Source organism: Sorex araneus, chromosome 5, assembly GCF_027595985.1.
Source record: "Sorex araneus isolate mSorAra2 chromosome 5, mSorAra2.pri, whole genome shotgun sequence".
NCBI lineage: Eukaryota > Metazoa > Chordata > Mammalia > Eulipotyphla > Soricidae > Sorex > Sorex araneus.
Window position 1 is genome coordinate 159,443,086 of NC_073306.1, and position 17,584 is coordinate 159,460,669.

General features: G+C 41.4%; 1 protein-coding gene across 3 annotated transcripts in view; it reads right to left on the reverse strand.

Annotated features, from left to right (window-relative positions):
- PPARGC1A (PPARG coactivator 1 alpha) overlaps positions 1-17,584 on the reverse strand; it is a 713,065-nt gene that overhangs the window by 471,168 nt on the left and 224,313 nt on the right. For 2 of the 3 annotated variants that reach the window (XM_055140707.1, XM_055140705.1), the window contains one exon: positions 14,524-14,588. In XM_055140707.1, the coding sequence (XP_054996682.1) occupies positions 14,524-14,541 (18 nt within the window). In that variant the 5' untranslated portion in view covers positions 14,542-14,588. Of the gene's footprint in view, positions 1-14,523; positions 14,589-17,584 lie in introns of those variants that run through there. The other variant, XM_055140706.1, reaches the window with a different exon arrangement.

Genomic DNA, 17,584 nt, shown 5'->3' on the forward strand with positions numbered 1-17,584 from the left:
ACCTTTGCACAGCAGCCAAGTGACTCATCTAATACTGCAGCTGGGGATCTCAAAATCTCTCACAGCTCCCCTCAAAATACTCCTCTTCAGAACAAAGCCCAACAACTCAGCACCACCGGCAGGACTCTTGGCCAGAAGGTGATCTCACAGCGCAACCTCAAGTCCCCACACTCACCATCAATCCTGGGCCTGTGCTCCCGCCTACGAAGGATGAATCACTGTTCTGGATGAATCCTATAAGCTTCAGGTCTGCTCACAGTGAAGCTGTAGTTTTCCTGCCTGCATCACTGGGAGATGCCCATCTGATTTCCCAAGGATTCAGATGTCACCAAAGTGGCTCGTGGTCTCAGCAGCCAGGTCTGTCTCTCCCTCTTCTGCTCTCTTATAATAGTTACCTCAGTTGGTCCTCTCCAGCCACTCTGCCCATGGGTCCATACCCGACCACGGTGGAGACTGCCCATGTGATTCCCTGTCTCTTCAAATCCCCCTTACCGATCTCACTCTTATGCTACAGATGAAAACCTGCAGCAGCTCAGGCCACCCACACAGGCACGTCTGAGTGCCAGTCCCACTGGCCTCCATGACGCTCCGTCTTCACACCTGCTCCTGTTGTAGCACGCCCCTTACCTCAAGTCAGGGTGCTAGGCCGCCTCTCCTCTGCTAACCTCAGACCCTCACTCATTGCCACGCATCATTCATAGCTCAGAGTAAGCAGCTCATCTGGTGGAAAGCACGTTTCAGTTCTCCCGTTTCCACCCAAGTCTGTCTTCATAGTCACACTTACATAGAATTATACCCCTTTCTCTTTTTTGCAAAGTGTTTACCATTTTACTTGCTCATCAAGGTGAACTTTGGGGTAGGGGGCAGGTGTGCCACACCCAACAGTGTTGAGGAGCTATCCTGGGCCCAGCTCAGAGTGACCCCTAACAGTGCGCAGGGAAGCATACCTGGTACCTATGATTGACTGGAAACATGGTAATCACCTTAACCCCTGTGTTACCTCCCTTAAGGGAAACTTGTGATTACCGCCTTTCTTTTCTATTGGATTGTGGGTCCCATTGAGGGTACGGTTGGCATTCTTGTTCCACTGTACTCCCACCTCTTAACAAGCAACCTGGTTCATCAAAGCTACTGGGAGGTGTTTGTTGACTGTTATCAATGAATTCTTTGTCATGACAACAATTGGTTCCTAGAAGACGGCATTATTTTGACCCAGTGTAGGCACTGACATACAGAGGGTTCATAAGATGCACTTGCTGAAGGAATACTGAGTGAGAGAGAGGGTGCTAGTTCACATTTCTAACAATATGCATGGCTTAGATTTGAACATCCTCTTTCACTCCCCATCTCTAAAACCACTCACAGAAAGGACAGGCAAACTTCACCAGGAATGATTGAGAATAAATGCAGCTCATAAACATAATGGTCTCTCAGAGCTTTTCCAATTAGACCAGAAAGAGGGGAGACCTAAAGAAGAGAGACTGCAAAACAAGCATGTAACTGCGACCCCTCCCCGCTCACCAGAAGGAAGCATGCAGGACAATGAGAAGAGAAGATGTTTTGTTTCTAATTGAAGTTCTTTAATTGTTGGCAAGTGGCAGCCTGGAGAATCTCTGTAAAATATGCAAGTGATGGCTGAAAGAGATGTCAAAGATTATCGTCTTAACTCACTGTGTGATGTCTACTTCTCTGCTCTTAGCCTGCTCCGTGTTTTTAAATGTAGATAGAACACAAGGGGGACTCAGACTTTGAAGACCCAGGCAGAAAATTGTGCTAGTCACATGGAATCATTTTGACTGTTTTCTCAGCTGCTTCCGAAGAAAACAAATTTAACATTTGTCACCCTCATTCCTGAATAAGGAAAGCGATTTCACTTTCTCCTAGAGCAAAAACCACAAGGTGGATTTGGCATTTGTTGAGTGCAGAGCGAGGCTCAGATTAATGGCCTGTTGAGGTTTTGCTTTTACAATCTTTCTATATTTTCACATCCGAGAAGCTAAGTGAATTGCCCACGCCTCTTCATGGGGCTTCCTAATAGAATAATCCCACCAGGAAGCTGTTCTCTTCCGTCCCCCTTGCCATTCTCTTTCTGTTCTTTCAGTTTCATGTTGATGGGCATAATTAGTCAGTTTCTGGAATGTAAGAACAATTAGGGGATGGAGGCAGGAAAAAACAAAACCAGTTTTGAGTAACACATGATAAAAGGGCCCCACAGGACCTGCCTCTTACTTCTTTTGTCTAAGTTGACAATCAGCTTTCGTAGGTTCCCTCAATTTTGGAGCATGTCTCAGAGCCTTTATATATTATTAGTTCACTAATTTTTCAATTTATTATTATAATTAATAGGTGGAGAATTAAAAGCTCAGATCAGCTAAGTAAATATTTTGCACCCAGTCATGCCAAATTGGTGACAATTCGGATGGGAGCCAGGATTCAAACCCAAGTTTTCTGCCTCCATATCTAGACCTAATCAACACATCAGTGCAAGACCAGAGAGTGGGTGGGAATTTTCAAATAAAGACCCAGTGAGTTCTCATACTGGGTCAACTAGGGATAATGATAGTGTTGCTCCCAAGAGAACATGCAGGAGTATCTGAAAACAATTTTGACAGACACAATAGATAGGTCCTATTGGCATCTAGTCAATCAAGGCCAGTGATGTTCTAAACATTGCAGAACTCACAGAACAGCCCTACAACAACAACAACAAATAGGAATAGTCCAAAATAGGAAATGTGCCAAAGCTGAGAAGCTCTGCATTGGGTTCTCTCAATTCATCCTATTATTTTTTGATTTGGGGCTACACACAGCTGTGCTCAAAACTTACTCCTGGCTCTGTGTTCAGACGTTGCTCCTTGCAGGGTTCAAGGGACCATGTGAGGGATTGGTGATGGAACCTGAGTCAGCTGCATGCAAGATAAACACCCTAACCACTGTTCTATCACTCTCGCTTTTATTCTCCTGTCATTATGGAACACAGGCTTTGTGCCACCCCTTTGGGACCTGTGTTAAAAAACAACAACAGCTCATTACTTGTTGATACTCAGTCATGTGCGGAAAGATGTCTGAATCAGGCAGAGCTCTTTTTCAGAATCAGCTGGGGGAGGATGAGAAGAAAGAAGGCAAGAGAGAGAGAAAAGTAATCCGAGAGCCCTACACTGAAGCAGTCAACAGCTGGGTCACATGACATGGAAATCAGCCCCAGAGATGATGCAACAGGCTGAATTGTGCCTTCGTGAATAACACGGAGGTTGGGGGTGGGAGGGGAATCGCTTTACCCCTTTTAGAAACAGGTAGTTCATGGGTGCTTAAGTGATCAGATACAGGGAACCCCAAATTTACTTATGTCCCTGCCTGGGTATCCTGGAGCTCATAAAGCATCAGAGCATCTTATTATAGGCCTGGTCAGATAGCCAGAGGCTTGTGTCGTGGGGGTGAAAACCGCATGCAATGCAACAGGCGCTGACCTTGCAGATTCCAGAGCATCTTGGAACATGACGTTTTCCACACAGGAAGTCCTACCCTGTGGAAGCTCCAGAGCTCCCCTCCTCCCTCCCCCTTCTTTATTGGCATCGTTTCCTGCTGAGAGAGGGCACTACACTATCACCGAGCTGGACCCTCTGCCCTGCTCATTCCCTACTCACAGAAGTTAAGTTGAGGCCCATTTGCAACTTCGAGCTCTGATTTCCTCATGTGTTGGGGCAAAGACCACATGCAGCTTGCCAGCAGGCCCGCTCACAGACACTGTGCTCTGGGGAGAGCACTGGCCCCAGTCATGACCCAGCTGGGCGGCTTCAGAAACAGCTGCTGGACAACAGCCGGACGTGGGGAGGAATAGAAGAAAAAGGAAAATGTCTATTCTTTCCCTCAAGTTTTTACATATAATTATGTAATCATATCCCTATTCAGATACTTTGACATAAATTATGCTTAATTAAATTGTTGCTAATTTGTTGTTTTATTATTAGTTCATGGTTTGTTTGCTGATATCCACCCACCAGCCATGTGTGCGAACACACACACGCGCGCATACGGTCTTTCTCTCCCTCCCTCTCCCTCTTACGCTCATATTAGTGCTGTTGCTTTAAAAGTAATGAAAGAACGGTAAATAATTCCTCTATTTGACAGAATAACTCAAGATTTTTAAAGAGTACTTTTTCAACTCATATTTAAGAAGTGGGGAGAATACCTCTCATGCAATATTTCTCTGGGGTTAGTATTTCCTTCCTCATAAACTCCCTGATAAAATCAATCAGCTAATATATCCTTCATATTAATGAAATATCCCTTCTATTTAAAATGATATCATTCCCATAGCATAGTCTTTTTCCAGGGAGCCATATTAAGTTATTTGCCATTCAGCTCCTGGGAATCCCAAGTGAAAATCTTCAGTAAATGTTCATAAACTTGAGCATTTGGGGTGAGAAGACACTTGATTTGAATGTCCTATTAGATGGTATAACTGGTTGTTCCTTGACTAAAAGCTGTCAGCTCTTTACCTACAAGACCAATCTCTGGGATGAAGAAAACTTTCCTGGACCACATTACCCATGTGCTCTAGGCTGGAGCCTGCCCCCTTCCCTTTAACACTGTTTCCCAAAGTGTGGCCATCCCACACACCTGCTTGTGGGAAATAAAGATTCTAATAAGCTTCTTCGGGTGCTTATTAGAAAAAGCTTATTAGAAACAGAAATTCTTAGAAGCCATTTCTCACCAATTATACCTGACCCTCTAGGGGAATTCCACACTTCAAACAATATGTTCAGGTGAAATCAACTTCCTTCTCTGAATGTCAAGAAACATGCATTGAAGAGGTAGAAGAGAGAGAGCAAAAGCAAACTATTACACAATCTTCCCTGGGACAAAGGGTGCAAATAAGATTGTGGGAAATGTGCTCATTAACTGACCTTTGAAACAAACCAGTCAGAACTTTCCTGCTAAGGACCTATATCCCTAATTCCCAATATCCCCTCAGACTACAGCAAATACAAAGTACTTTGGTTCTCAGGATGACCACAGCATCTAAAAAAAGAAAACTAGTTATATCTCATACATGAAAACAGCAGTACAAGTCGGTTTCCATGATATACTTCAAAGTGCATTTCTAACCAAAGAGGTTATATTTTTAAAGGTTTTCCTGATAAAATTCCATATACCTCCCAAGCATTTTAGTTTGTAGATGTTTTCCAATATTTTATCAAATAATGGTTTCTTTGGCTTTCTATTTGGTTTATCACCTTAGTGATGACAGACCAAAGAGATTTAGTTAAATTTTCCAGGAGGGACTCAAAAGTAAAATAATTTACATCAAAACATGGAAAACCACATTCAAGATTATACCTGAACACGTGGCACACACAGAAGTTGCCAACTCCAGGCACCCTTGTTGGCTCTAGGCAGGTGTCAGAACTGGCTGAGTGCTTACAGTGTGCTTATTTAGCTTCATGCAATCATTCATTAATACAGTCCTTGAGCTGTGGTCTCACAAATAGAATCACAGTGCTATTTCACTGACCAAATAATTCTACTAGCCCTCTGTTAAAGGGATTTAGGAACACAGCGTAGCTTTCAGCCGTGATCACCAAGAGAAATGCAAGCACTTTAGGGAGAACTATGGCATCCATCGCATGCCATATTTATATAGAGGCATTTTGATATCTCGATATAATATAAATATAATCTCACATCTCATTTGGAATATTCAATCCTCCAAAAGATATCTATGGACAATCACAATGATCTCATTAAAGTTGGCATCCAATGAGCTATAGAAAATCCACAACTTCAGTCTGTGGCTACAAAGTCCAAATAAAGCATGTTTTGAACCATCTGCTTTTCAGAGAGGGCTAAGATTTCTTACTCCAAAGATTCAAAAGGTGGCTGCTTCTCCACACCTGGGGAGAAAGTGTATTCTTGGGAAGCTTTATGCAAATTCAAATCTTACTCTGCAACCACAGAGAAGGAAAATGCCCTCTCCTCATTCAAGAACCATGACACCTCTGCTTAGATCCCAGCTGCACTTGAGATTTACCATGTGGCCGTGGGCAGCTCATTTAACCTCACACTGCCTTAATTTCTTCATCTGGAAAATGAAGATCCTGCCTACGGCCTGGGCACAGCGTCTCAAGGTTAATGCAAGAGGCTGCTACTGAAATCTAACCTTGCAGGGAACGTCTACTTGGGGTGAGGAAGTCAGGCACAGCAGTTCCGGATGGTTATAACACATGCAGGATGACAGGGACAGGCCCTAAGGTCAGCAGTGCACAGGATGAGTGCAATCAGCAACTCACAATTCCACCACCTGGAGTTTTTTTTTTTTTATTGTTATTGCCAAGTGAAGTTAATATAGCAAGTAAAGCAAAGAGTCGGGGTAGGGGCCCTAATTTATCAAATGTATCAATACAGATCTGATATCGACAGGCCACAGAACACTTCTAGATCCAGACCAATAAATCTGTTTCATAATACAGTGCAATCCCAACACTTGGCCCCCAAATCTATCCATCGATATTAGAAATCCATCCTGCTTGGCCTGCAGTCTGTCACATGTCACCCAGGAGTACAAAAGCCACCCTGCCAAATCTATATCCTGAACTAAATCCCAATGGAAACTTCCCAGATATAAATAACCACTAGGAACAGACCGGGAAGAAAAGTGACTATAAAGTTTCACTCAAACTCCCCCCTCCCCTGTTTAGCTCTTGACAAGTGAAAACTAGAATCCCTCACTCCACAAACCATCTAAAACTGGAAGTTTTAATGAATTCGATTTTCTCATCCTTGTGACAACTATATTTCTAGGTTTGGGAGACAGTAGTGAGGCCTTAGCGGTAGTACTTTCACACCAGCCCCTACTGGGAACACTAGGAACAGCTTCCCTTTCTGAACTTTCTGAGGGCAGTGGCATTTGCTACCACTTGGGGACTCAAGCTGTGAAGACAGACTCTTGCTTCAGAAGAGAAGTCATCCTTTTAGGTGGAGATGGACTAATAATTGAGATCCCAAATTGGCTAATGTCGACTGAACGAAGGTGGGGATGCAGAAACCCACTAAAAATTGCAATACCGGGGAGAGTAGCAGCATAAGGAGATATAAATGGGCCAGGGAAGTAGTACAGGAAGTAGGGTATCAGGAATACCCTGAGCCTAGTTTGATCCCTAGCATGATATGACCTAAGCCTTGCCAGGTGTAACCCTGTAGGGGTCTGAGAGTCACCAAGTGTGGCCCTGGAAGCCCACAAATACCATTGGGGTGGCTGAGTATCATAGAGGATATGATAAGCATCACATCCTAGAACCCTTGCTTTGACCCACCAGCTTGGTTGACCTGGCAGATGGGCCTCCTGACTTCAGGGCTGCGCATACAGACCTGCCCTCAACCTGAATCCAGATTCTCACACTCACTTTCCAGCTGTAAGTCTTGAAGGAATGTGCTTGAATTCTTGAACCCAGGGTCTTTCCCACAGGGCCAAAGAGGACAGAAGAAATTGATAATATTGGCAAAGTATTGAGCCTTGGAAAAGAATGAATGCTTAATAAATGGGGTACGATTGCCTCCAAATGAGTAGATTTTTAGGAGGGCAGGGATGAGAGCACTGAAGTGTTGTCTGTTGGTTTGTTTATTGGGATGTGGATGGGCAGAGGTAGGCAAGCGGAGACCCCAGTCCAGCTCTCACCCAGAAGTGAGATCTTTCCAGTCTCATTGGGTCTGTAAACTCCACTTTATAACAAAACTACTTAGCTTTCCTTTCTCCTCTATCATTTAGGATAATCTTTTCTATCTTCAACATTTTAGAAGGAAATTGCTCTAAGATGGATTTTGGGGGGAAATGTTAAATTATTCGGAATTGAATTTCTTATTTCCTTTACAACTCCAGTCTTCTTGATCAACGCTAAATATTGCCACTCTTTATGGCGTAAACCTGACCTTCACTGTTACTGTCATCCCATTGCTCATCGGTTTGCTCAAGCGGGCACCACTAACATCTCCATTGTGAGACTTGTTACTGTTTTTGGCATATTGGATGCACCACGGGTAGCTTGCCAGGCTCTGCCGTGTGGGCGAGATACTCTCGGTAGCTTGCCGAGCTCTCTGAGAGGAGCGGAGGAATTGAACTCGGGTGGGCCTCGTGACCTTAGGGCAGTTTTTCTCTGTGTGCCACAGAATAAGTGTTAGATACCAGATTCCTGAGCCCCTCCTGGGGTCTGCTGAGTCAGAACCTCTGGCTTAAGGACTAGCAGTCACTCAAGTTTCTGCCTCAGGCTCTGCGTGGGCTTTGTCCTTGCTGAACACAACCACACTCTAAGTGTGTTTTCAGTTCTCATATCTGCTTTTCGTGCTTTTCCTGACCTCTTCTACCCTGCAAGGTGACAGCTATCATTTCTCACTACCACCAACACTGTTAGATGAAGTTTTCTGATTTCATCTCCTAGCCACCAACACTAAGATTTTCAAACTCTTTTGTGCTTTAGAACATTTTCCTGAAGACCCAAGACAAAGCATACGGCATCGGGGCGATTCTGATGGACCGTGAGCAAGGGGCCGGACCCTGCAGCACTGTTTCCCCTTGCCTGGATTTCCCATCACCACCATCCAGGGTGGCCCTGAGATCCCTCCTCATTTACCCCAGATTCCAATGATCCTCCCTAAATTCCATAGAAAATATTTCCAACCCCCCTGCACTAATGTGACCCTCTTGCAGCATGTGCCAAATTTTTACAGTCACATCCTTTATTTTCTATTACACATTAACAAGGATCAGAAAAAAAAATTTTTTTTTTCTGGGTAACTTTGTCAGTCCAAAGTCAAGTGTCCATTCCTTTTTATTTGAGAGCATATCATCAAATTTATAAATAGCTTCTGGATTATATTTGCAAAGTCACCCCTTAGGTTAATATTCTTAACACGGAAAATGATGACTTCACTGTTATTAGGAGCTAAACTGCCATCCACTTTCGAAAAATCTCTCAGAAAAATAATGGCCAAGAGAATTTGCCTTTTCAAAAAATTCTCTTCTATGTGAAAGAGAATGTCAATGCATCCAGAAAAACTTTCTAACCTTTAAAATTTTAGGCATGTTCTATTGGTCACATTCTAAATATGTTAGTACATTAATAGTTTGAAGTTATAGCAGAGCAGCAGTTCTTAAATTAAAAAAAGAGGGGTTTAAGCAAAGTTCTTTTAATTTCATTTTTGACATTTTCATCCAAAATTTGTCCTTTTGAAATGCATAATTCAGGAAGTCAATGTAACGTGAGTACCAGAAGTGGGTTTTACGATAGTGTACGGGAGAGATGATTTCTTTGGTGTATTGAGACAAGGTGAAAAAGTTGTGTCCATAAAGCAACGTATAGTCAAGGAGATAAAATGGTGGTAATTAATGAATAAGGGGGTTGATGTCCAGAGTATTCCTTACACTTATTTCAACTCTTCTATAACTGACATCTTTGGAAATTAAGTTGGGATGAAATGCTCAAACACATATACAAATAAGGGATAGTCATTCATGAAAAAGTAATATTAACAGACAAGGACCAGCTGAAGGCCAAAGGGCATACAAAGTATACTATAAGGCAGCATTGGTAGGACTCTGAGAAGGATCATGAACTTCTTTCAACTCTCCACATCAGGGATCCAGGCTTCCCCGGGATGCTCCTTGGTGTCAGCATAGCAGCTGCACCTGCTCCTTCAGAGGAGCTGCAGCAATGCCAGAGAGAGGGAGCTCACAGCCTGTGTCCTCCATATACCCTCAAACACTGACCCCCCCCACATGCCAGGGACCACTCAGTCAGAAATAGACTCTCTGCTAGTAAACTGCTTTAATTCCCCAACAAAAGTATACTTAGCGGGGATTGTGGGGGCTTCCAAGGGTTACTCTCAACTATTCTCCACCAATTGGACTGGGTGATTCAACACAAAGACACAAGGATGTGTTTCTGCTTGGGCCCTGCAAGGCTCACATTACACTGGACACCACCTGCAGTGCTCAGGGGACCTCCATGATTGCACCAACAATGCTAGGGTGGGGGGATGTTTTGGCCCCAGGGATGAACAAGAGCTAGCTGGATGCCAGGTATGTGCCTCAACCCTTGCACTATCTCTCTGGCCCTCAAAAAAAAAATCTTAAACCAATTTCTGGATCATTTGCTTATTCTTATTTGTTGGTTGTAGGGAACACTATGATATGAAACCAATCTTTGCTGAAGTACCTGACTGGCAGATACCACACCCTACTTTAAAATTATTTATTTTCATCATCATCATCATCATCATCATCATCATCATCATCATCATCATCATCTTGATCCATTTACATGTCTACTCTTTCTTTTACCAGTTTGATTGAACTACTCCAGGGCTGGAAATAAGTATCACTACTCATGTTCAGGTTTTTTTTTCATATTCAGGATGGTAGTAAAGTGTTCAATCAATATTTCTTGAATGAATGAAGCCACACATCGACATATTTGTTCAAAGTCAAAGAAATCATAGTTCTGATTAACAGAAAGCTTTCTCTACGACCATCTGATACCAGGTGCTAACCCTTACTGGCTGCTTAAACTTGCCAGGTATTTTTTGAGCTCTTTTCTTATATCTCAACAAGTCTCCAAATTTAGATGAGCCAGCAGGAGAGGCTAAGTACCTTTCCCACAGTACCTAGTACAGAACAGTACAGTACAGAGAGTACAGTGGTGATAGTACAGAAAAAGGCCATGCCAGAGTTCAACCCAGGAGCCCAGCTAGGAATCCTGGCCCATAAATGACTCCCCTAAGCTACCTCACCATTCTTCTCAAAGAGAAGCTTCCCTGCTCCTAAAAAAAAAAAAAAAATGCTCCTCTCCACTTGCTGTTCACCCACTAATATCTGGAAAGATCCAGCAGGCAGCAGGGATGCTTTTAGCAAAACGTTCCTCAACTCTGGTGGCCTAGGCAGGCAAATCAGACTTGGGGGAACTTCCTGCTTAATTTCACCTTGTCTAAATATAACCCACTAAAAATAACCTGAAAGGGAAGTGTCTCTGAACCACAGAAGGCTGCAGAGGACATGAGGTTCAGGAATGTTCCCGGCTTCTCGGAATGCCACGAGGCTTTTCAATATCAGTAAGTTACATATTGTGATGAGAAAACAAAGTTTCCAATTATTGAAATTCCATCGTATATTTAATGATGCAATTATCTTACTGCATTAACAAGTGCTTGGCGAGAGCAGCAGTTGCTAAGATTTCGACAATGCTAAAGTGCAGAATGCATTCTTTCCCTGAGCTGATCACTTCTCAGGAGCCTGTCCATTCTTCTGGGATTATGAAAATGATCCTTTTTTTTTTTGAACTGTTTCATTCAGAAATCCAAAATGAACCCAGCCCCTAACTCTTTGTCACGCCCATTTTTTTATGCACGCTCTCCACAGCATGCATACTTATATGTCAAAGAAAAATGGTTGCAAATTCACATTTTTTTGTTTTCATTATTCATTCTAGGCTCTGTCCTCATTTGAAATTTAAATAAATATCATGTAAATATGAATTTTAAAAGCAGTTATCCAAATGACATATTTTCAGTGATTCAACATAAATACATTCTTGTTCACTTGCTTAATAAAGGGTCTTATCCCAAAGGGTTCAAGTATCAGATTGTAAAATCCAGAGTATTTCATCATAACATAGGGATGCTATGATATTCTTACGCATGTGTGTGTCACAGTTTCCTGGAAAAATATAAAATGTAATCATGCAGAATTAACTATTCCATACATTTTTATTCATTCAGGAACACTCAACCTACACTCCAAAACAGGCAACTATGCCTTAAGTTTAGAGGAGTAAAGAGTCAATCAAATTTCTTGTTTCTAAAAGCATTATGAATAACAGTTCTTTTCACTTAGGGCCTTTCATCTAAGAATTACCAGGCTCTTTACACATACAGGATAATTAATCCATACACTCTGCTACTTCCCCATCATCGAAAGGGAGCCCTCCTTACTGCTAATTACTCATAGAGGAACTGTACCTGCATTTTTCCCAAGCTTAATTTGGCCTCAAGCTATCAGGACTGATGTTCGAATTTTTGAGCATGAATAAAGTCACAGTCATACAAGAAAAACTCTCCTTGACCAAAGAAGATGTAAACCAATAACCCTGGAGCACCCCTGCCAGATTCTTGAGTCCTAATCTGTCACCTTTTGGCTGGGAGACAAAGCTATCCTGGGGGTTCCATTTCTAAAAAAAAAATGATAAATCTAGGATGAGGCTAGAGCCTTGTGAGAAATGAGTGAATCCACGTAAATATCAGAGAACACAGTCTTAAGAGTACTAGCTATGGTTTACTCCTAGATACCAACACAGGTTACTGTAACCTACTGGACTGCTTGATGCTAATCGTCCCATTCTAGAGGCAAAGCAATTGAGACCCGAGTGGCGATCGTGAGAGAAATCCTGGAACCTCGTCTAGCATTCTTCCATCATGCCACTTCATAGCTAGGGAATGAGAATGACTCAATGGCCCAGACACATTTCTGCTGTTTTGTGTGCTTGCTTGCTTGCTTGGTTGTTTGTGAAGAGGGAGGAAAGAAGAGGGGAGGGTGGGTGTTTCTAAGAAGCAGAGGGAGCATTCGATTGCCAAGACTTACTTGTCTTGCATAGTAAAAGAAACCCAGATCAGCATAAGACACATCAACAAGACTGCCTTAATCATGATTTCTGCTAACTACGAAATGAAAGTTAATTTCATGCCTTGCATTCACAGACAAAAAGGTTCAGAGCTGTTTAAATTCTCTTCAGCCCAATGACAGTTAGTAAACAGGAGGCTTCGTGTTCTAATGCTTGAAATCACCCTTCCTATCTCAATATATTATTTATGCACTCAGCTTAAAATAAACAGCAACTCTGAAGTAGGTGAGTGGTCTCATTTAGTACGAACTTTTTTTTTCTTCGCTCTGACAGTTACTTTAAAACATCGGTAAACAACCTTAATTCACTTCTAACGAATTAGCAGGCTACTGCTGTGTCTCCAGGAGGAAAGCAGATTGTATTATTAACCAAAACAACTTTCTCCCTGTCAATCATATGCACTGCACAGAGAGATGTGGGCTTGGTTGTCTCGTTATTCACACCAATTCAGGGGTGCACGGGATTCCAGACGATTTCTTCGAGGTCATTCTTTTCCATACCTTTGATTAGATCTCTTGACTCTGAAATGCAGAATGGGGCCTGGAGAAGGTAGATTCTTAGTGTTGCTTGAGAAGAAAGATATAAAGAAGTGAGAGTGCCTACCCAGAGGGGTACAGAGTTTAGAAGTCGTGGCCTGTGAATTTCTATTTGTTGAGTAAGAGACAGTACTATAGGGTCTGGGGAAGTACAATCAAGTACCCGAGAAGGAAGACTTACTCCTTATAGGTATGCAGCAGTGTAACTAGAACCCAGGGCAGGTGGACACATACAGGTGGATTTGGTTTCAACTCCCAATGAAGAGTTGGAAAGAGTAACCTCCCAGACATTCCTCTTTGAGAGATTATTGGGCATCTGTGAGCTAGAATTCGTAGCACTAAGAAATAGGACTAGCTGACACATGTACACATGTCATGTACACATGGCACAGAGCTTTCCAGACATCAGATCCTACAGCCTTCAACGCTCAAGATACTCATTTAAAGGCATAAACAAGTAGCTGGACCTCTTTTTAAGTGTTTCTATATATTAGGAGGCTAAAGAGAATTTTGGGTCCTCCTTTGAACTGCTGTGAGCATATCAGCAACTGGTATACAGTTGATCACACAATGCCATGGCATTGGCTGACCCCACAAAGTAGAAAGTTGTCTAATTCAGAGGGGTGGGCTGGGGGTCTTGAGGGGGATCCATTAACACTGTAACACTGTTGCTTTAGAATTGGACACAGTTTTTACCTGTTCTTTGATGTGGCTTATAGCTCTTGGCCATTCTATGGACAAGAGGCCACACTTAAGCCACATGCCCAGGGAGGGGGTGCCCCCCACTGAGTTAATCATTCTGGTTAGTTTCCTTCTGCCCAAATCTAGAAATAATACTTAGCAGCTTTGCTAAGGGGTGTCCTTTTTGATTCATCATCAACAAAGCATCCTTCACCTCCATGAAATATTTCGCTCTTCCTGAAACCAACCATATCTCTGAGACACAAACGTAGGGCTCAAAATACATTGTTAAAAACAATTCAAAAACAAAGGGTGAGAGGAGAGGTAGGGGGTAAAATGGGAAGGAGGATGCCTTACATTCATATCCAGGGTTTTATCAACATTTTTACACAATGTGCAAACATGCATTCTTTCAGGTGTCTAGTAATGTTGCCTAAATATTTTGGAGAGTGGGTCAGAATTTTCTATATCCAAAATATTGAGAAAACATTAGAGAGCTCAGGAATATTAAATTTCTCCAAGGAAGTCAGGTTACCATTTGGGTTTAAAACTAGGAGTCGTGAATTTCACCAAGAACAGACATGTGGTATTTGCACGTTGGAGTAACAGAATATAACATGACAATAAGGTGTTATACTTACAAAGTACCCTTCATCCATGGGGCTCCAATTTTACCAATATAAGTTCACTGATTTTCGCAAAAAACCTGAAAGGCAGAGGGCAAGTTTGTGTTACCCCCACTTTGCAGCTGGGGATATTAAAATGCAATAAAAGAATAAATAACTGGTTATTATTATTATACTTGGTTAATAATTATAGTGAGAAAACTCAGGAATTGGACAAAAATTACAATTTTCATCTTCCCAGCACAGTGAAAACTGACCACCCAGCTTTCCCTTGGGGTCTAATATTTCCACTTAATATCCACCATGTCAATGTATTAAAACCATTTTACCCAGAGTAAAACAGTAGTGCATATAACCCCTGGTATTATGACCCCAATATTGTATTAATATTCATTTAATACAAGAAAAACCTTCCATATTCAGTAGAGTGTTTTTAACAAGGATGAAAAACTTAGATTGACAAAATACAACCATCCAAGTAAAATTTGGCCTGAAACCAATGCTACTATTGTTCAGTGTGTTATACTTATGTTCACATGTCAACATATGGACTTGTCTTTTAAAATTATTCTAAGGAAAATCAGAATGCCTGAGAAGTAATCTCATTAACAACATTTTTAGAAGGGTATATTTTATTCCTTTAATTTTTTTTCCTTTTTTTCTAACTGAAGTAATGTTAAATTATAGCATTATATAAGTTTCAGGTGTGCATAACTAAAAATCAACACGATTACATATTGCATTAAGTACACCAGTAAAAGTCCATAGAAGAGTGTCTAAACAACCATTCAAGGATACCCCAATTCTCTACAAGTTTCAGGCTAATTATTCATGCAGTGACCAAGTAATCAATATTTATTTAGTTTTTCTATATACATATAAACTTAGCACTGTCTGTGGTTTTTTGAAGGACACAAAAGGTGTATTATACAGATCTCTTCACCAAGAAACATCATCTTATGAGTCAACAATTTTAGCACAGTGATAAATACTCTGATCTAAAGTCCTCTGGAATGATCTGATGATTTCTGGATACTCTTGGTGAGTCAGGGATATCACTTTGGTAAGGATATATAGGCTTTCTGGAAATATTATCAAAAATGAGTGCAGTTCTGATCTAAACAACAGTGATATATCACCTGACATGAGTAAGAGTCATTAATTTCAAAAGATAAGAAAGAAGAGTTGGTGTGGTAATAGAGGTAAAGGAAATTTTATGCCTAGAACTGGGGAAGACATTATGAAAGACAGTATATAGATTCCCTTACCCTCAAAAACTAGGAATGGAAATATCATACAACACAGTTACTTTGCTTAAGGGAAGTAAATGTACCAAAAGAATAGAAAAACATTAAGTGAAGAGATATGTGCATTCCTTTGATCTTGGCAGCATTGTTTTCAATAGCCAGCATTGGGGAAGTAATCTAAATGCCTAATTACAGATGTGTGATTGAAGAAGACATATATAAGCCAAATGGGATGCTTCTCACATATTTAAAATATACATATGTAAGAATTTGCCATTTGCAGCACTATGGATAAATCTAGAGGGCATTTATGGTAAGTGAAAGAAATCATAGAAAGACAAATAATACATGGTTTCACTCATAAGTGGATTATAAAGAAACAAAACTAATGTAAAAACCATTTTTTTTTCTATTATAAAAGCAAAGGGTGATATCCAGAAGGCCAAGAGGAATTAGAAAAACTAGAGTGGGTGAGGGGACTAATTGGGTGAGGGGACTCATTGGAGGGTGGTCAGTGGAAAGTTCTGGGAGTATCTTAATGGTAATAGAAAGATGTGGAATTATAGTGTTGTATTCTTAAAACTTGATTTTCAATTAAAAACTGATTTAAATGTTTGGGATGGGAGATGTGTGCTGAAAGTAGTTAAAGGACCAAATGTGATAGACTCTCAGTATCTATATTGCAAACCATAATGCCCCAAAGTAGAGAGAGAGTATGGGGTAAATTGTCTGCCATGGAGGCAAGGGGAGGGTTGGAAAGTGGGGGTATATACTGGGGACATAGGTGGTGGAGAATGTGCACTGGTGGGGGGATGGGTATTCAATCAATATATGGCTGAAACTCAAACACGAAAGCTTTGTAACTATCTCACCCACCGTGATTCAATAAAAAAATTAATAAATTGATTTTAAAATAACTGCAAGTTTTCCCTCCCTGTGCCACTGCTGTTTTTCCTGTTTATTCATAAAGTTCAATCCAACCCACAGTTTAAGATCATCTCTTTACTTGTTTTTCTAAGTCTCTCACTAAGATATAAGGTTCACAAAAGCAGAAACTTTTTTGTTCATTACTAAATCCCAGCACCAAGGGACCCCACTGATAATGGCTGAACAAATGCATTGCAATACTGAACTGAATACGTTGCTCTTTGCCTATATCTCCTTTGCAATACTGTTATCATCACCAATTACTAAATATTGATAAAAAAAAGATGCAATGGATTTTTCCACCCAAAAAGTAAAAAAACTCTACAAATACTCCATGGGATGAAAATTGACATTCATCCTTCTCTTAATGGCCCAGACACAGGAGCAAGCCAACCTTGCTCTCCACCTGGTCCTCTGAGCAGTTCTATGACTCTGTCTGCTACATGCCTACTTTGCCTTCGTTTCCTAAGTAAACAAGGGAGCTTCCCTCCAAGTGTTTCTCTGGTTCAAAAACTATGTAGCACTATAGCACTGTCCTTCCGTTGATCGTCAATTTTCGAGCAGGCACCAGTAACATCTCCATTGTGAGACTTGCTGTTACTGTTTTTGGCATATCGAATACGCCACGGGTAGCTTGCCAGGCTCTGCCATGCGAGCAGGATACTCTCGGTAGCTTGTCGGGCTCTCCAAGAGGGACAGAGGAATCGAACCCAGGTCGGCCTTGTGCAAGGCAAATGCCCTACCTGCTGTGCTATTACTCCAGCCTCCTCAGAAACTAAAGAGACCAAAAAAAAAAAAAAAAGTGGGGGATCAAATCATGCTGATTTTTTTTTTTTACTTAACCGTATTTTCTATTGTCACTGTCACTGTCATCCCGTTGCTCATCGATTTGTTCGAGCGGG